Raw genomic sequence first — 20,963 nt, 5'->3', positions numbered from 1 at the left:
TGTCTGGGATTGTAACCAAACATTCCTAATAATAGCTATGTAAAAGGTAGTACAAAGAAAGATTAACCAATTGACCAAAATATCAAAGAACAAATTTTATTGAAGTTGTTTAAAATATGTATTTACTTTTTAAGTATTTGCTTTCATTTTTGAATTGGTGATATGCATGTAAAAAGATTACATTTAAAAAATACTTAGTTAATTGTGAATATTTCCAACAATGTATGTTTCATATTATAAACAAAATCAGCTCTTCAAACAGGTAGTAAAGTGATTATAAATAATTGAAACAGACAATAAACAGATTTCATTGGCTTCCTGAATTTTTATGTTTCAGGGAACCAAGAGTTGAAATATTGATCATGAAACAGGTAAATGAGAGCATCTCACAGGAGTTCATCCTCTTAGGTTTCTCATATCCACCATGGCTGGAGCTTCCACTCCCTGTGGTCTTCTTCATTTCTTATATCATGACTATCTTAGGGAATCTGACCATTATTCTAGTGTCAAGCCCAGACTCCAAACTCCATAACGCCACATATTTCTTTCTTACCAATCTGTCCCTCCTAGATCTCTGCTACACCACAAGTACATTTCCACAAATGCTGATAAATTCATATAGCACCAGGAAGGTAATTAGTTTTGGATGCTGTGTGGCCCAGCTTTTCATTTTTCTGGCCTTGGGGGCCACTGAATGTGTTCTGCTTTCTGTCATGTCCTTTGACAGGTTTGTAGCTATTTGTCAGCCTCTCCATTACTCAGTTATCATGCATCAAAGGCTCTGCCTCCAGTTGGCAGCAGCATCCTGGTTTACTGGTTTCAGCAAATCAGTGTGGTTGTCTACCCTGACTCTTCAGCTGCCCCTCTGTGGCCCCTATGTATTAGATCACTTTCTCTGTGAAGTCCCTGTTCTGCTCAAGTTGTCGTGGGTTGACACAACAAATGAGCCTGAACTATTGTTAGTAAGTGTACTATTACATCTTGACACTCATCCTTATATGATATGCTTTTATTGCCCAAGCAGTATTGAGAATACCATCTACTGAAGGTAGACAAAAAGCATTCGGAACATGTGGTTCCCATCTAACTGTGGTGTCACTTTTTTTTGTTATCATTAACCTACAGTTACATGAGTAACATTATATTTACTAGACTCCCCTCTTCACCAAGTCCCCTCCAAAAGCCCATTACAGTCACTGTCCACCAGTGTAGTAAGATGCTGTAGAAACACTACTTGTCTTCTCTGTGTTGCACAGCCCTCCCCATGCCCCCCACACATTATGCATGTTAATTGTAATGCCCCCTTTCATTTCTGCCCCCTTATCCATCCCTTCCTACCCATCCTCCCCTGTCCCTTTCCCTTTGGTAACTGTTAGTCCATTCTTGAGTTCTGTGATTCTGCTGCTGTTTTGTTGCTTCAGTTTTTTCTTTGTTCTATACTTCACATATGACTGAAATCATTAGGTACTTGCCTGTCTCTGCCTGGCTTATTTCACTGAACGTAGTACCCTCTAGCTCCATCCATGTTGTTGCAAAAGGTAGGATTTGTTTTCTTCTTATGGCTGAATAATATTCCATTACATATATGTACCATATCTTCTTTATCCATTCATCTACTGATGGGCACTTAGGTTACTTTCATTTCTTGGCTATTGTAAATAGTGCTGTGATAAACATAGCAGTGCATTTGTCTTTTTCAAGCTGGACTGCTGCATTCTTAGGGTAAATTCCTAGAAGTGGAATTCCTGGGTCAAATGGTATTTCTATTTTGAGCTTTTTGAGGAACCTCCATACTGCTTTCCATAATGGTTGAACTAATTTACATTCCCACCAGCAGTGTAGGAGGGTTCCCTTTTCTCCACAACCTCGCCAAAATTTGTTGTTGTTTGTCTTTTGGATGGTGGTGATCCTTACTGGTGTGAGGTGATATGTCATAGTGGTTCTAATTTGCATTTTTATGATGACTAGTGATGTGGAGCATCTTTTCATATGTCTACTGGCCAACTGAATTTCTTCTTTGGAGAACTGTCTGTTCAGTTCCTTTGCCCATTTTTTAAATGGATTACTTTAATTTTGTTTGTTGAGGTGTGTGAGCTCTTTATATATTTTGGATGTTAAGCCTTTATCGGATCTGTCATTTATGAATATATTCTCCCATACTGTAGGGTGCCTTTTTGTTCTATTGATCGTGTCCTTTGCTGTACAGAAGCTTTTCAGCTTGATATAGTTCTACTTGTTCATTTTTGCTTTTGTTTCCCTTTTCCAGGGAGGTATGTTCATGAAGTAGTTGCCCATGTTTATGTCCAAAAGATTTTTGCCTATGTTTTTTTCCAAGAGTTTTATGGTTTCATGACTTACATTCAGGTCTTTGATACACTTCAAAATTACTTTTGTGTATGGGGTTAGACAGTGATCCATTTTAATTCTCTTACATGTAGCTGTCCAGTTTTGCCAACACCAGCTGTTGAAGATGCTGTCATTTCCCCATTGCATGTCTATGGCTCCTTTATCATATATTAATTGACCATATATGTTTGGGTTAATGTCTGGAGTCTCTATTCTGTTCCATTGGTGTGTGGCTCTGTTCTTGTGCCAGTACCAAATTGTCTTGATTACTGTGGCTTTGTAGTAGAGCTTGAAGTTAGGGACTGAGATCCCCCCCCCCAGTTTTCCTTCTCAGGACTGCTTTGGCTATTCTGGATCTTTGGTGGTTCCATATGAATTTTAGCACTGTTTGTTCCAGTTCGTTGAATAATACTGTTGATAATTTGATAGGGATTGGATTGAATCTGTAGATTGCTTTGGGCAGGATGACCATTTTGACGATATTAATTCTTTCCAGCCAAGAGCATGTGATGAGTTTCCATTTGATAGTGTCCTCTTTAATTTCTCTAAGAGTGTCCTGTAGATTTCAGCGTATAGGTCTTTCACTTCCTTGGTTAGGCTTATTCCTAGGTATTTTATTCTTTTTGATGTAATTGTGAATGGAATTGTTTTCCTGATTTCTCTTTCTGTTAGTTCATTGTTAGTGTACTGGAAAGCCACAGATTTCTGTGCATTAATTTCATATCCTGCAACTTTGCTGAATTATGATATTAGTTCCAGTAGTTTTGGTGTGGAGTCTTTAGGGTTTTTCTATGTACAGTATCATGTCATCTGCAAATAGTGACAGTTTGACTTCTTCTTTACAAATCTGGATGTCTTGTATTTCTTTGTTTTGTCTAATTGCCATGGCTAGAACCTCCAGTACTATGTTGAATAACAGTGGGAAGAGTGACATCCCTGTCTTGTTCCTGATTTTAGAAGAAAAGGTTTCAGCTTCTCGCTGTTCAGTATGATATTGGCTGTGGGTTTATCATATATGGCCTTTATAAAGTTGATGTACTTGCCCTCTATACCCATTTTGATGAGAGTTTTTATCATAAATCAATGCTGAATTTTTCGAATGCTTTTTCAGCATTTTGGAGATGATCATGTGATTTTTGTTCTTTTTTTGTTGATGTGGTAGATGATGTTGGTGGATTTTTTAATGTTGTACCATCCTTGCATCCCTGGGATGAATCCCACTTGGTCATGGTGTATTTTTGAATCAGTTTGTTGATATTTTGTTAAGTATTTTTGCATCTATGTTCATCATGGCTATTTGTCTGTAATTTTCATTTTTGGTGGGGTCTTTGCCTGATTTTGATATTAGGGTGATGCTGGCTTCATAGAACGATTTTGAGAGTATTCCCTCCTTTTCTATTTTTTGGAAAACTTTAAAGAGAATGTGTATTATGTCCTCTATGCATGTCTGGTAACATTCCACAGTTAATCCATCTGGCCCAGGGGTTTTGCTTTTGGGTGGTTTTTGGATTACCGCTTCAGTTTCATTGCTGGTAATTAGTCTGTTTAGATTTTCTGTTTCCTCCTTGGTCAATCTTGGAAGGTTGTATTTTTCTAGGAAGTTGTCCATTTCTTCTAGGTTTTCCAGCTTGTTAGCATATAGATTTTCATAGTATTCTCTAATTCTTTGTACTTCTGTGGGATCCATCGTGATTTTTCCTTTCTCATTTCTGAGTCTGTTGATGTGTGTTGATTCTTTTTTACACTTGCTAGGGGCTTATCTATTTAGTTTATTTTTTCAAAGAACCAGCTCTTGGTTTCATTGATTTTTTTCTATTGTTTTATTCTCAATTTTATTTATTTCTTCTCTGATCTTTATTATGTCCCTCCTTCTGCTGACTTTAGGGTTCATTTGTTCTTTCTCCAATCTCAATAATTGTGACTTTAGACTATTCATTTGGGATTGTTCTTCCTTCTTTATATATTCCTGGATTGCTACATACTTTCCTCTTAGAACTGCTTTTGCTGTGTCCCACAGAAGTTGGGGCTTTGTGTTGTTGTTGTCATTTGTCTCCATATATTGCTTGATCTCTATTTTAATTTGGTCATTGATCCACTGATTATTTAGGAGCACGTTGTTAAGCCTCCATGTGTTTGTGACCCTTTTTGCTTTCTTTGTACAATTTATTTCTAGTTTTATACCTTTGTGGTCTGAGAAGTTTGTTGGTAGAATTTCAATCTTTTTGAATTTACTGAGGCTCTTTTTGTGGCCTAGTATATGGTCTATTCTGGAGAATGTTCCGTATGCACTTGAGAAGAATGTGTATCCTACTGCTTTTGGGTGCAGAGTTCTATAGATATGTATAAGGTTCATCTGTTCTAGTGTGTTGTTCAGTGCCTCCGTGTCCTTACTTATTTTCTGTCTGGTGGATCTTTCCTTTGGAGTGACTGGTGTGTAAAAGTCTCCTAAAATGAATGCAGTGCATTCTATTTCCTCCTTTAATTCTGTATTTGTTTCACATATGCTGGTGCTCCTGTATTGGGTACATATATATTTATAATAGTTATATCCTCTTGTTGGACTGACTCGTTTATCATTATGTAATGTCCTTCTTTATCTCTTGTTACTTTCTTTGTTTTAAAGCCTATTTTGTCTGACACTAGTAGTGCAACTGCTGCTTTTTTTCTCCCTGTTTTTTGTATGAAATATCTTTTTCCATCCCTTGACTTTTAGTCTGTGCATGTCTTTGGGTTTGAGGTGAGTCTCTTGTAAGCAGCATATAGATGGGTCTTACTTTTTTATCCATTCTATTACTCTGTGTCTTTTGATTGGTGCATCAAGTCCACTTACATTTAGGGTGATTATTAAAAGACATGTACTTAATTCCGTTGCAGGCTTTAGATTCGTGGTTACCAAAGGTTCAAGATTAGCTTCTTTACTATCTAACTAATTTAACATGCTTATTAAGCTATTATAAACACTGTCTGATGATTCTTCATTTCTATCCCTTCTTATTCCTCCTACTCCATTCTTTATATGTTAGGTGTTTTATTCTGTGCTCTTTTGTGTTTCCTTTGACTGCTTTTATTTGTAGTTGATTTTATTTTTTGCCTTAATTAGGATTTGAATGGTCTGATTTCTGCTGTGATTTTATTTTGTCTGGTGACATCTATTTAGCCTTAGGAGTGCTTCCATCTAGAGTAATCCCTCTAAAATACCCTGTAGAGGATGTTTGTGGGATGGGAGGCAAATTCCCTCAACTTTTGCTTATCATGGAATTGTTTAATTCCTCCATCATATTTAAATGATAATCGTGCTGGATACAGTATCCTTGGTCCAAGGCCCTTCTGTTTCATTGTATTAAATATATCATGCCATTCTCTTCTTGCCTGTAAGGTTTCTGTTGAGAAGTCTGATGATCGCCTGATGGGTTTTCCTTTGTAGGTGACCTTTTTTCTCTCTCTGGCTGCCTTTCATACTCTGTCTTTTTCCTAGATTTTTGCCATTTTAATTATTATGTGTATTGTTGTTGTCTTCCTTGGGTCCCTTGTGTTGGGAGTTCTGTTGGCTTCCATGTTCTAAGATACTATTTCCTCCCCCAGTTTTTGGGTGTTTTCAGAAATTATTCCTCCAAATACACTTTCTATTCCTTCTTGTCTCTCTTCTTCTTCTGGTACCCCTATAAGGCTGATATTGTTCCTTTTGGTCACACATTTCCCTTAATATTCTTTCATTCCTGGAGATCCTTTTATCTCTCTCTGCGTCAGCCTCTCTGTGTTCTTGTTCTCTGATTTCTATTCCATTACAAGCTTCTTGCACCTCATCCAGTCTGCTCTTAAGTCCTTCCAGAGATTGTTTTATTTCTGTATTCTCCCTCCCAACTTCATCCATTAGCTCTTGCATATTTCTCTTCAACTCCATCAGCATGGTATGACCTTTACTTTAAATTTTTTTTCAGGAGGATTTGTTAAATCTATCTCCTCTGGCTCCCTCTTAGAGGTTGTCTGTATTATTCTTGACTGGATCAAATTCTTCTGCCTTTTCATGGTGGTAGAGGTAGTCATGGGCAGTTGGCACGTGTGTCAACTGGGAGAACAAATTCCCTTCTTGTTGGTTGCCTTCCTTTCCTGTGAGAATGGTGACCCCTAGTGGCTTGTGCTGGGAAGCTGAGTGCCAATAAGGTCTGTGAGGCTGGCCCAGGCAGCTGTGGAGGAGGCTCTGGGTGGTTGCTGTGGGCATGGCCACTCTCAGGCTGCTCCCCTGCTATGGTGGGGCCACACCAGGGGGGAATAGATGGGTAGCTGTTTGTCACTGTGAAGGGTTTCAGAGCTGCACTGCTTCCCAGGGGATTAGGGCACCCAGAATTCTCTGGGATTCCCAGCTGCTGGGCTGAGTGTGCCAGGACGCTTCCATCCAGCTGTGAGGCCCGTGTCCCTTTAAGACTTCCAAAAAGCACTCACTTTTCTTTTGTCCCAGGGGTTCCAGCTTCAGGGACCTGCTCGCAGATTTTACTGTTCCGTTTCCATAATATCCAGTACACCACACAATGTGTCTCTGCACTCCCGGTGCAGATGACTAGGGGTGGGTATTTAGCAGTCCTGGACTCCCTCTCCCTCCCTGCTCTGACTCCTTTCCTCCTGCTGGGGAGCTGGGGTGGGCAGTTTCCTGGGTCCGGCCGGGCCACAGCTCATATCTTATCCCCTTCATGAGATGCTGAGTTCTTGCAGATGTAGATGTAGTCTGTCTGTTGTACTGTATCTTCTGGTCTCTCTTTTAGGAATAGTTGTAGTTGTCATATTTTCAAAAATATATATGGTTTTGGGAGGAGATTTCTGCTGCCCTACTCATGCTGCCATCTTGGCTCCTCCCACTATGGTGTCACTTTTTTATGGTACAGCTATCTCCATGTACCTGCAACCAACATCACCCAACTCCAAGGACTGGGGAAAGATAGTGTCCCTCTTCTATGGGATCATTGCACCCATGGTGACCCCCCTTATATACACATTTAGGAACAAAGAGGTAAAGGAGGCCTTTAAAAAGCTAGTTGCAAGAGTCTTCCTAATCAGGAAATAAGGAATGTGCAAATGATAAGCTTGTAAAAACCTAATGTTTATTTGGCTTACTAACTTATTCCTCTTCAAGTTGTCCCATTTTTATCATTCCTACAGAAAACTGTTGTGTTGATCTCCCTCAAGTAAAACTTTATTAACAGAAAGCTGAACTAATTTTCTGTTGCCTAAACATACTCATTGAACAAGTAGTTACAACTGTCCTCCATCAGAAACTGTGGAACCTCAACATCTTCAAATTTCACATCAATGTATGTATAATTTTGTATAACTGAGACCTTTCTGGGAATACAATATAAGCCAGAAATCTTTTAGCTGGTAACATCCTACCACACACAAATGCTTTTTTTCACACAATGAAAGGAGGTTTCCCAAAACCCTGAAGAACAACCACTGGAAGAAGTAGCATATGCTACATTACCTGTTATTTTTTTTCATTGTTGAGTGATTCATTCATATTATAGTTATTTGTGTTGCTCTTCATTTTTGCCCTTTGTTTTCTTCTACCAGTACATTATGCATATAGAACACACAGTATCTGAAAAGTGCAGTCATCATACTTCTCCTTAAAACTTATAGTAGTAACATGTACATTTACCATAATATAATGCTAACAGATTGGATAAATAAATCCCATTTTCCAGTTTTCTGATTTTGGTTTAGCTCTTTCCTATTAGAAATAACTGTCATTAAAAGAATAAATGGAAGCAAAATACTAGAGATTGTATTGAAAGCAGAAGATGCAGGTTTTCTCACTGAAAATGAATTCATTGCTAAAGGTCCAGAAAAAGATACATCATTATCTAGAAGCAGGTGTGCATTTTAAAGCCAGTGAAATTTGGTGAATTATGAGCACATAGAAATCAAAATTGAAATAGCTTTTAATTTTTTAAAGGAAGGATTAATTGATCCAATTAATTTTACAGTGGTAGATTGATTTTTATAAACATTTGTACTGGCATATTGGTTTATAATTTTATACCACTAGAAAATTATTTATAGGGAAATTCCATAACTAGGCTATTATCAGTTACCTTATGATTATTAAAAAATATATAATTGATTTACTTAGAATAGACACACTAAACTAACTCTAGCTCATTTATTGCAATTCTGAGAAATTTATTTTTCTAATCCAAACCATTTTTAAGGAAAACATATTTTGAATGTGGTTTTCTTTAAATTGTGGTAATATATACATAACATAAAATTTACCATTTTTACCTTGAGTACACAGTTCGGTGACATTAAGTATATTCACATTTTCTTGAAAACTTCACCAAAATCTATCACCAGAATATTTTTCATCTTCCAAAACTGAAACCCTGTACCTATTAAACAATAACTACTCATTCTCCCTGTATCCCCTGACAACCACCATTCTACTTTCTGTCTCTATAATTTTTATTACTGTGGGTACCTCATATAAGTGGAATCATTAAATATTTGTTTTTTGTGACTGGCTTGTTTCACTTGGCTTAATGTCCTTAAGGTTCACCCATCTTGTAGCATGTCAGAATTTCCTTCCTTTTAAAAACTGAATAATCTTCCATTGTATGTATATACCACATTTTGTTCATCCATTTGTCCATCAATGGATACTTGGTTTGCTTTCACCTTTTGGCTATTGTGAACACAGAGAATACATGGATTCAATATGTGGAAGGACTTCTCATAGTGAATATAAGGAACACATGGATTAATTTTTGTGTCTGGTGTGAGGAAAAGGCACAACATCATTCTTTTTAGAGGTAGATATCCACCTGTCTCAGCACCATTTGTTGAAAAGACTATTCTTTCCTCCATTAAATTATCTTAGCACCCTTGTCAATACTCAGTTGTCCATAAATATGAAAGTTTATTTCTAGACTCTCAATTCTGCTGTTTATCTATACATTTGCCTCTGTGCCTGTACTACTATAGCTTTGTCGTAGGTTTTCAATTCAGGAAGTGCGAGTCCTTCAACTTTGTTCATCTTCATTAAGATTGTTTTGACTATTCTGTGTCTCTTGTATTTCCATATGACTTTTAGGATTGACTTATCAGTTTCTACAAAACATGGTGCCTGTACTTAATGATACAGTATTATGCACTTAAAAGTTTGTTAAGAGGGTAGATCTCATGTTAAGTGGTCTTACCACTCTTACCACAAAAACAAACAACAAATGAAGGGACAGGATGAAACTTTTGGATGTGATAGATATATTTTTACCTTTGTTGCCAATCAGTCATGTCTGAGGATGTCTCTTCTTGCAGTCTAGGCAAAACCTAAACTGGGACTGGGGAGGAAGGGCTCTTGACCCTGACTGGGGAAGGATTCACAAACAGGTTCAACAGTGCAGGCAAGAAAGGAATTCATTAAGGCAAAAGTAGTAGCAAGTGTGGGAGTTGTGCAGTGCCAGAAAAAGTGGCTTTTTTACTTGTGCAGCCAAAAAGGCAGTAGAGAGCAAGGAAGAACAGAGGAAGACAAGGAAAGTTCATTCAATTCTTGCTTGGTGTAGGGCAAATCCCTTGCCAACTCCTAAAACCAGGGTCACCTGCTGCCCAGTATCCACTTGAATCTGCACAGTGTGGGAACTATGTCCCTAGCACCTGAGAACTGGGGGAGCTACAGAGTATTGGATGGAAACAAAATCTGGGAAATGAGTTCTTTTGCAGAAAATAGGCACTTGGAAAATACATTGCATATATGGGGGAAACTAGAAAACTACATGCATGCTCAAAAAGGTCTAAAGAGATTATGAACTTTATCTCAGACTGATCTTCACACTCAGTGCAAGCAGGAAATGAAGGCTAAGGAAGAGTTGTAAAAAGTCTTGTGAAGCATTGAAGAATGCCCCAACACAGATCCAATCTGCAAAGACCTGGAGAGCTTCTTCTTTTTTCTTTTCTTTTCTCTTGTCTTCTCTTCTCCTTTACTCTTTTTTTCTCTCCTTTACTCCCTGCTCTACTTTCCTTTCCTTTCTCACTGCCTTCCTTCCTTTGTTCTTCTTTCCTTCTTTCCTTCCTTCCTTCCTTCTTCCCCCCTCCCCCTTCTCTTTCTTTCTTTCTTTCTTTCTTTCTTTCTTTCTTTCTTTCTTTCTTTCTTTCTTTCTTTCTTTCTTTCTTTCTTTCTTTCTTCTTTCTTTCTTTCTCTCTTTCTTTCTTTCTCTCTCTCTATTCCTTCCTCTTTCTTTCTTTCTTTCTTTCTTTCTTTCTTTCTTTCTTTCTTTCTTTCTTTCTTTCTTTCTTTTTCTTTCTCGCTTTCTTTCCTTCTTTCTTTCTTTCTTTTCTCTTCTCTTTCCTTTCTTCCTCCCCTCCTTCCCTCCCTCCTTCCTTCCTTCTTTCCTTTACCCCTCTTTCCATTCTTCCCTTCCTTCCTTTCATTCTTTCTTTATTATTCAAAATTTCCAGTTTTGAACAAAAATTCAAGGCATGCAGATAAAAAAAGAAAGTATAGCTCATTGATAGGAAAAAATAAATGGACATAAGTTGTGCCCCGGGAGCAGACATCGACTTACTAGACAAAGACTTTAAATTGTCTTAAATGTGCTCAAAGATCTAAAGGAAATCATAGACAGAGGAAACCAGGAAAACTACAAATAGAGATCAATAAAATGCTATTCTTATCACATTATATCCAGCGTATATACTACAACATGACTTATGCTAACATTGATGTTAATCTGCTCACCTGGTTATGGTAGTACTTGCTAGTTTTCTCCATTGTGTTACATTTTTTACCCTATTCTATACTGAACAATTTGGAGGGAAGTCACTATGCATAGTCCACAGTTAAAGGGTTAAGAGTTACATCTTTGAAGACAGTGTCTACATGAATTATGTGGAATTCTTTTGTATAGGCTATTCATTTCTTCACCTCATTTATTTATTTATTTAATCATTCATATCGGTATGAATACATGCATAATTGATTTTATACTTGGAATTACAATTTATTAATTTTGTTGTTCAAGTTGTTCCAGCTTTGGCCACTGGGGACTCTTTCTGTTGGTTGTTTGTCCCTTTGACATACCCTACTGCTTATTTTTAAACACTACTGTGTGGTACTATTGGATGCTTCAGTCCCATCTTGTATATTTTCTACCCCAGCCCTAAAATCAGCCATTTCTCTAGGAAACTTGGTCCCTTTATAGGAGAATGGTTTTAAAAACCAAGATCTGGGTGCTAGGTGTGCTTGTTCCTTCTATGCATTCTCAAATGAGAGAGCAAGGAGGTATATGTGTGCATAGTAACCCATGTATATACACATATATGTGTACACATTACTAGGCATAACTATATAGTTATATGTTAAGCTAAACTTGAGTTAGTACTGATGACTACAACTCTAATTCATTACCATATGGGTCATTCTAGCCTCTTCAGTTTGCTTACCAGTAACATCCTACTCCAATGGTAAGAAACCTGGCTCCTACCATCCACCAATCATTTACTTAATTGTTCAATTCCAGTATAAATGTATAGCAATGTTTGATGTAATCTTTTAAGTTATGAATATTTCTTTAGAGATTTTTCTCTATATTCTTAATGTTTCCCAATTTCACTGTGGTTTATTTACTAGTCAACTATAGCCAGAATGAAAATGTGTAAGATCAGAAAAGTCAGTAGTTTAAAATAATTATTTTATCATGCTCATGGATCTAGGAAAATATTTTTATAGCAGATCACTAGAAACAAGAGAAAGCCAAGGCACATAAGCACATTTTAGACCTCGGTTGTGTCACATCTACTAGCATTCCACTGGTCAAAGCAAGTCACATGGTCAAGCCCAACATCAATGAAGTAGGAAATCTACCCACATTAAGAGAGAGAAAGAAGTGATTATTTGCTTAACAATAATCTTGTGTCAATGTGCAAAAGGTATGTTTATGTGTGTGTATATATATATATATATATATATATATATATATATACACAGTGTGTGCATGACTGAATGAATGACTAGCATTTATTATGACTTCTTTGGGCCCTTATCACCTGATAATTATATCTTTCTTGAGTTCACAGAAATTCATAGCTTAAAAAAGTGTGGCCTTCTTTTTGCTCTTATTACTAGGGATAGAGAGTCAGAATAGAGACAGTGTGCTTTGTCCATCATCTTGAATAGAATCAATCATTTTCTTATGACTCAGACTATTTTACTACCTGTGATTCTTCTTAGTTTACCTGTTCAGTAGATCAACATTCCAATGATGATACTTGATCTTACATCTTTCTTTTAGAAAATGAATGTAATTTGAAGACTTGGATCAATCACAGTTTGTAACTAAATTTGCATTCTTCTACCCCTTTCTTACCTCATTTTTCTCAATATGCTGGCAGAATATCAGGGTTTGCATTTTCTCCAATAATCCTGGGGATCATTTTTCACGTATCTGTTCTCTGTTACTAATCAAGTTTTTGCTGTTTCCCCCAGTTCACCAAAATGCCCATTCTGTAATCCACATACTTAGGGCTATGCTGTATTTATCCCAGAGAGATCAGCTGTAAATTAATTGGGCTGAATAAAAGGACTAAATGTATTCTCCATACGTCTAAGCTCCATAAAGCCAGATAACTACTCTATGTAGTTGTCCTAAATACCTAATAAGCACTTTGTTTCAATATTTTTTAAATTTAATAACTATAGGAATGAATGAAGCATGCAAATTAAAGGACCTGGAATTATATGTAAATGGTGGAGGTGGTGATAATGTTGATGTTGATGGCAATGACAATGAAAAACATAGGCTGATAGAGCAGATTATACATATATATCTTTAGCCCTGCTCTCTTTTTTTAATTTCACACCTGTAGATATAACCTGTAGAGTTCTCTTCTTCGTTTTTGAGGTATAACTGACATATAAGATTATATTAGTTTCAGTTGTACAACATAAGGAATTGATATTAGTATATATTATAAATGATCACCACAATAAGTCTAATATTGATCATCATACAGTTACAAATTTTTTTCTTGTTTGAAAATTTTTAAGATCTATTCTCTTAGCAACTTTCAAGTATACAGTATATTATTAACTATAATCACCATGTTGTACATTACATCCCCACAACTTATTTATTTTATAATTAGAAGTTTGTACATTTGATCCCATCACCCATTTCATCCATCCTCCCAGACCCACCTTTGCAACCACCAATCTGTTTTCTGTATCTCATTTTTTAATGTTATTTTTTCTTCTTTTGATGCACTTCATAATAAGATATTCTAGTTAGCTTACACTAAAATCATATTTATGACTTTACTTGCCCACTTATTTATGTTTGTCTTTTCACTTTACTTAGAAATATTTATTGGGTTACTACCAAACACAATGGACTATTACAGAATTTGAGATATATCAGTAAACAAAATAGAAAAAAAAATCTCTGCCCTTGCTAGGCTTATTTTCTAGCAGAGAATATGTAAAATGTTTATTCACTATAATAAATAACTTCATATAAAAACGTAGTTACCTTTTAAAAAATCCGAGAAAATTTAAGAGTATTTGGAAATTCAGAGGGGGAAAGTTTCAATATTACATAGCATGTTCAGGAGGTGACACTTGAGCAAAGGTTTGAAGGAATTATATGAGTTAGCCAAAAGCACATCTGAAAGAAGATTGCTAGATTTGGAAGGCATATGTGGAGCAAGTCCTAAGATTCAAACATGACTTGTTCTTTGAGGAACAAGAAAAAGTCAGGCTGGCTGGAACAGAGTTAGGGAAGATTTTCTCGTCAAGATGACTTATATTGTTCTATGATAATAAACAAAAATCACAGTAACTTAATACAACAGACATTTATTTCTGCTTAATACTTTGCATCCAGGGAAGATCTTAATGGGAGTTCTCTTTATCGAAGTCACTCAGACAAAACAGCAGAGATTTCATGTTGACTTGTGCTTTCATGATTAACACAGCAGTGAGAACCTGTTCCCTAGGTTATAAAGCTTCTTCTTGGAAGTGAAAAATGATACTTCTGCTTACATTTCTTTGACTAAATCAAGTCACATGGTATAACTAAATTTAAAGGGACAGCAAATGCAATCCTAGCACATACACAGAAGGTATAAGAAATGGAAATATTTGATGATCCGCACTTACAATGGTTGCAATCCACTCTTATATTCATCAAATACTGATTTATTTTCCATCCTGCACACGTGCAAAATTATGCTCAACCCCTCCAAGAAAGAGACACTTCCCAAGTCCATATCATTCTGGCAACCAGCTTAAAGTCTAGGAACTCCATGTAGTGTGCATTAGTCTCTAAATGGATCATCATGATCTAGAGACTACAAACTCAAAGACATCATTCTCTTCCCTCCACCCTCACAACATACACCTCATATTCATTTATGGAAATAGTCAAATGAATAAAATGTAATAAGGAAGAGATAGTGGACAAATTAGGTCAAATAAGATAAGGACTGAAGTTTACATTGTATTTGGCAACTTGGAAGCAATTCGTGACATTTAAAAAAACTGTTTCTCTATAGTGGTGGGGTCAAAAGCCAGACTAGAGTAGGATTAAAAGAGAATAGGAGAAATAGAATTTATTTCTGATAAATTTTTATGTGAAGAAGAATAAACTATTTTAAAATGTAACTGGTGGGGGTAGTGAGGTCAGGAATGTTTGTTTTTAAGATGTTAGAATTGATGGTATATTTGTTTCTTCTTGGGAATGATGTAATAAAAAGTGAGAACTCGACAAGGTGCTTGATATACAGGTAAATTTCTAGAGTTCTTCCCATTAGCAAATGAGGTAGAATGGGATATAATGAACAAGTAGAGGGACTGGCTTTGGTGTAAGGATGAATGTTCATTAGCAATAACAGGCAGGAAGGCAGACCATATGGGTGATGATGTCAGTAGACCATAGACGTAGCTACTAAAGAGGACTCTATAATAAAGTCCCCTTCTGATTGCCTCATTTTCTCAATAAAATTAGGCATTAAATATATCTGTTGAAAGTGAAGGTGAGCAAGTAGGTATTGGTGGTTTGAGGAACTAGATGTGAAATAGTTATTGGTCATAGAGAAAATTAAAAGGACTCAGGGTGAGTAATACAATTGTAGCATCAATGGTTCCCTTGAGGTGTGTGGTTGTGGACTGAAATGAAATAAGGATTTCTCCAGTCTTACTAGACTGCATTCAGAGAGGTATGGAGTTGGTTGAGAGCTGAACTTAACCAAAGTTATGATTTGCAGACTTTGGTTAAGGAAGATAGGAAGGAGACAAATAACAGAAAAAGGGGTAGACTCAATGTACTAGAGGACTTGAAGGATAATTAGTCAAGTTTCCAGAGAAGTCAGCTGGAAAAATAAGATGTGTTACTAACAGAGAGATGTTTGAAATTGGTATTATGGAGAAGATTCAGTTGGTCAAACCAGAAGTACAACCATCACCCATGAGTCAGTCCTTTTTCTCATTTTTTTTGCACTCAATAAACAATTTTGTTAGTTTATCCTCCTCAATATCTCCATATATCCGGAGTTTGCTTTACTTTCCACTTCTATCACTCACTTGTGTTACTACAACAGTAATCTGATTTCCCTCTTGGCCTCTAGCCTTGTTCCTCTCAAATTTATTCCCACACACCAATGGGAATACTAAAATGTAAGACTGTTACTGGCATATTCCATTTTAACCCATAACAGTAACCCAAACTCTCCATTGCAATTACTATAAAGTTTAAACTGTTAACATGGCTTGTAACCCCATGCATGATCACTTTAACTAATGCAAAACTTTCTTCACTTTCATTTAATGTCATATAAGATTCACCCATTTTGATTCATTTTCTCTACAGTAGTACGGGTCTCCAATTAATATTAATTTTCTGCTGTTATAAATAAAGCAGTTATCAACACTTTTGTTGAGCATTTGTGCAAGAGTTTTTCTATAGATGTAGAATTTGGGGGACATAGTATATGTGAATCTTTAATTTTACTCTATTACTGTATACTGTACACCTATATTTACTATTTTTATTTTTTATCATTAAACTTCATGTTCATAATTGTCAGTAAACTAAAGCATATTACTTATGGTAAATGTAGATGTACAAAGAAGATGTACAAAGAAGAAATAAGGTTTTATGGTCTCTATATAAAAGTCAATACTGCAATCATTTGCCTTAGAGTCTGCTCCACTGAAAATTAACTATACTTTTTTTGGCAACATGTTCATTGTAAAACACAGTAGGTCTTGAACATGTTATATTTGCTATTACCTTATAGATTAATTGATATAATCAACAAATATTTACTGAGTACTATATGCTAACACTCTGGTAAGCATTGGGAATGTAGCAGTGAAAATGGAAAGTGAAAATATCATAGAATGGAAAAATAAAGAGCAATTAACAAACATAATAGAATCAATCATCCAATGTTTGTCTTTTTTTTTCTCTGTTTCTAATAGGAGAGTAGTTTTGACAGTATTGTAACTTCCTCTTTCTTACCTTCCTCTGGATTGTGAATCCTTAAGGGCAGATAAATAATATTTACTTATATACCAGGTGTCTTTCACAATGCCTAAAAACATGTTTGATAAATAAAAGTTTATTGCATTCCCAGAGTAATTCTGCATTAAAAGTTTTTATGGGAATTATTTCTGAAGATTAGGTATACAACAAAAATAGTCACTGACAGAGACTGACTTTCCTAGATACCTCAACTAAACTGCTGCTCAGAAGTGAGGGGATGATCATTCTAGTTATGTTGGCAAAGTCGAGATTTGATGGTGCAAATAACATTGTTGACCAAGTCGCCAGGACTGCTGAGTAGCTCTAAAAGACGATGGTAAAGCTAAGGAATCCAGCAGTGATGGGAACTGACTCAAGTTATCTTTCTGAAAACAATCCTTAATTCACTGTTTCTTCTCTAAGACAGATAACCGTAGAGACTTCTCCATTTTGTGAAAATAATGAAGCTCATTTGCAACTTTTTAATTGCTGTGTGCTGCATGGGGAGAACATGGTAATCTGTTCTACTCTTCCTAGAGCCAGATCCCTGTTGGCATAGAGAAAACAAGATCCTTGTTATCAGTAGCTCTATTCTAAGAATTATCATAATGAGATCTCTAGGGTCTGGTTCTTCCTTTCAAATTCTGTAAAGAACTGAAGAAGCTGAAAATCTCTCTTCTGCTAGCTTTAGTTTCAAATGTTACTCATTGACTTCATCATCCAGAATCCCATAAGATATTCCAGTTATCCAGAGGGAATCACATAAGTAAATGTGTCCATATTTCAATTTTACTAGAAAGCAGGAAAGATTCTAAGAAAAACTGCTTTTATCCAAGCATTTCTCATTCAGTTTTTCCAATCTCTAATTCCATCTTCTCTTTCTCATCTCCTTTAAAACTTAGCTGTCAGGGTAAATAAGTCACTCCTTCAGTGAAATAATAGGTTATATTTTCTTTATTCACTTAGAAGATGAAAAACAAAAACAAATGACTCAAAACCTTGCATTTCTTCTTACTTAGATTAATTAATTATATGTTCACATAAATAACTGCAAAATATTTAAAGGTAGAAAACAATATGCTGTTATATCTCATATTCTTCCAAACTTACCATACCATTACCATCAAAAATAGAAAGAAGAAAACTGGGCGAATATACCTAAAAAAAAACAAAAACTAATCGTTCGTATAAAAATACTTTTGGTAGAGCTGTGAATTAAAATGAAGTTTATCTTGAAGAGAACATGCAAATATCCAGTGGGAACTCTGCTAGATTGTATCAAGCGAGTTGTTGCTTGGACTCAGTTCTACCAATTGCTTTCCTGCTTTAATTGTGAAAAATATTCATTTTCTCTACATACATCAATCTGTGAAAGAGGCAAAATTATTTGTTTTCTACCAAATTTCTGGGTGTTGTGAGGAAATAACAGAGTGATAAATTTAAGTATGTGGCCACATTAATGTGGGTCAGTAAACAAGATAAAATCTAACTGGAGAGCTCTGGATGGATGGGATCCTGTGTCACAGTCAAAGGTGGAATCATGGGCTCTATAAAACATACATGCAATTGAGAGCAATAGTTTTTATGTTTTAGAAATGAGATGCAAAGATAAGTATTTTCTATGAGGTTAAGATTGTTCTGGACTAAACCTAAATATTAAACTCAAGTTAAATTATTTTTATTAACTTCCAAAGTTTTATTTAATTCTTTTAGATGTTCAAGTAACATATAATCATGGTTATATGTAACATTTTTATATGGTTATATGTTAATTTTTTTTAATTTGGAAGAAAGAAAATTGAAAATCCTACTTCCTCAAACTACAATTATCTTTGCCTACTTACATGAACCACAGAAAGGGGAATGAACTATCTCTGATTTTGAAACATTTTCTTCAAGTTTAATATATTTCAAACATTTAACATTATTATATTTCAATAATTTTATTATTAACATGATACCTTAAATAGAGGTTATATTTAATATAATTTCATTGTATGCAATATACTTAATAAATATATTTAAAATATTTAATATATTTTGGTTTTGCTTCCATGACAATACACACACACCACATTGTTTTGTGATTTTACTTATTTCACTACTGTGTAAAATGTTTATTTAACTGTTATTCAGTCAATAGCCATTTAGTTCTGTTTCCTTTTTTAGCCTTTTTTTAATCCACAGTGCAACTGTGCAAGATATATATATATATATATGTGCTTGTGGAAGTAATACCAACAATAAATTCCAGAAAGTGGAATTAATAGATCAAAGACTTTCACATTTGTCAGATTTAAATTTAGTAAGACCATCCTTCAAAAATTTAAACCAGATTTATATTCTCACAGTTTGTGAGAGTGCCATTATCTCAGATCCTCACAGACTTTGAATATTACCAAACTGAGAAGTATTTGCAATATGAGAGGAGAAAAGTAACATCTAGTATCTATTTAATTGTAAGTGAAGTTGAAAAAATTTTATATATTTTGGGACCACATGTATTATGATTTCATTAAAATTTCAGTCATTACCTTTTGCCTATTTGTCTTGTCCAAGCAAGTGTAATCTTTAATTGTATGAAGAGGCTTATTTGTTGGAAAAAGCCCTTTGATAAAAAACTAATTGCTCTTTGTTCCACATATGTGTTATATTTTTCTCTGTTTTCAAAAACTATTAGGGGCTTTATCTGGGAACTTACTGAGCTATTGCAATTTGTTCATTGGCCATAATACATGATTCCTACATTCTTTTTTGCTTCGTTCTTATTTTCATAACAATGAAATGATACCATATTAAACCCGTATTTATGAAAAGTAAATATAAATAATTATATTTGTATAAATAAAATATTTTTTATATAGAAATATACATATACTTATAATAAAAATGTATTAATTTAATAGCCATTAAATTAAATGTTTAATTTAAAATTAATCATTTTAAACTATTGGTAAAATGATAACATTTAACCTAAATGTTAAATGTTTAAACATTTAAACATATACCTATGTTTCCTTTGGAAGTGCACTTTTGAGGTACAGTCATGAATTTTACATCAATTTGGGAAAAGCTTGTAATCTTTAATGTGTCACATCAATGAGTATGATTAATGTTTATTCTTAGGCTATGTACCATTCTTAATCTCTCTAGTCCTTAATTTCACTGGTTGTGTTAGGCAGAAAGGCAGAAATGAGCAGGATGGAAAGGAGAAAGGTACCCCCAAATATGACCCATGGAGTTGATCAAATAGAACCAGAAAGGCAGAAATGACTCAAAGAGTTAATCAGATGAAGCCACAGGGTCCAAGAGTGACTCAGGAAATGTCTAGGGTCTCCCCCAGATAAGAAATATCAGAGGCACAGGCACAGCACAGTCCCTGACCCAATTTCACCAATCAGAACAAGCCTAGAGAGATGACAGCTGTCAACCAAGGATCCCTCTGCCCTGCGAAAAACCACATAAAATAAGCCTCAGAATGAGCATATGTGCCTGCCTGTATTTTAGGCAGGCCAGTTCTGCTACTCTACGCAAAGTCTACTAAAACTTACTTTGCCTTCTTGACTTTGGTCTATTGTCTCACTGCATCTGACTTCCCTGTGACACTAAGCCGAGTCCTTTCCTTCCTAACAGTTGCAGATATTATGTTATCATTTTGGCGATTATTGGGAAGCAATTTTACCTTCTCCAAAGGGTAATCAGTACGGCTTCCATTTTTTTGTTGGAATATAATTTAAAGAACAACAATCAATCAAGTTCCATGCATACAAGTAACTTTATCAATCTAAATGAAAGTAAAAGTTACCAGTCAAGTAACAAAGAGAAACGTAACATACTCTTTTGTACAATTTTTTTAGTTACATTAAAAAATGTAATCCTCAGAAAACAGACTAAATATTCCAATTCAGGGATAAAAAGGTCTTCAAAAGCTGTTCACATGTTCACAGTGTTACCAGACTTGATATTTTTTGTCCCACCAAACATCAGGAATATTTTACCATGGGAATAAAAGGTCAAATTTTGAGTATCTCAAATTTTGAGGACAGCTGTAACCCCAGACACAAACCAAGGAAAGAAGAACCTAAGAGTTTTGATTCCCAATCATCTGAT

At 35.3% G+C, this 20,963-nt stretch overlaps 1 protein-coding gene and 1 pseudogene across 1 annotated transcript; both read left to right on the top strand.

Annotated features, from left to right (window-relative positions):
• The first annotated feature begins 362 nt into the window (after positions 1-362).
• LOC108403254 (olfactory receptor 2B6-like) lies at positions 363-7,402 on the top strand. The gene is given in 3 exon segments (XM_017670275.3): positions 363-982; positions 984-1,090; positions 7,200-7,402. Coding segments are annotated over 3 exon segments (930 nt in total).
• A 4,848-nt stretch (positions 7,403-12,250) lies between these two features.
• Positions 12,251-20,963, top strand: part of LOC108403240 (putative olfactory receptor 2W6) — a 40,328-nt pseudogene continuing 31,615 nt past the window's right edge.

This window comes from Manis javanica, chromosome 16 (genome assembly GCF_040802235.1).
Source record: "Manis javanica isolate MJ-LG chromosome 16, MJ_LKY, whole genome shotgun sequence".
Classification (NCBI taxonomy): Eukaryota; Metazoa; Chordata; class Mammalia; order Pholidota; family Manidae; genus Manis; species Manis javanica.
This window is presented reverse-complemented; position numbering and strand designations above follow the sequence as displayed.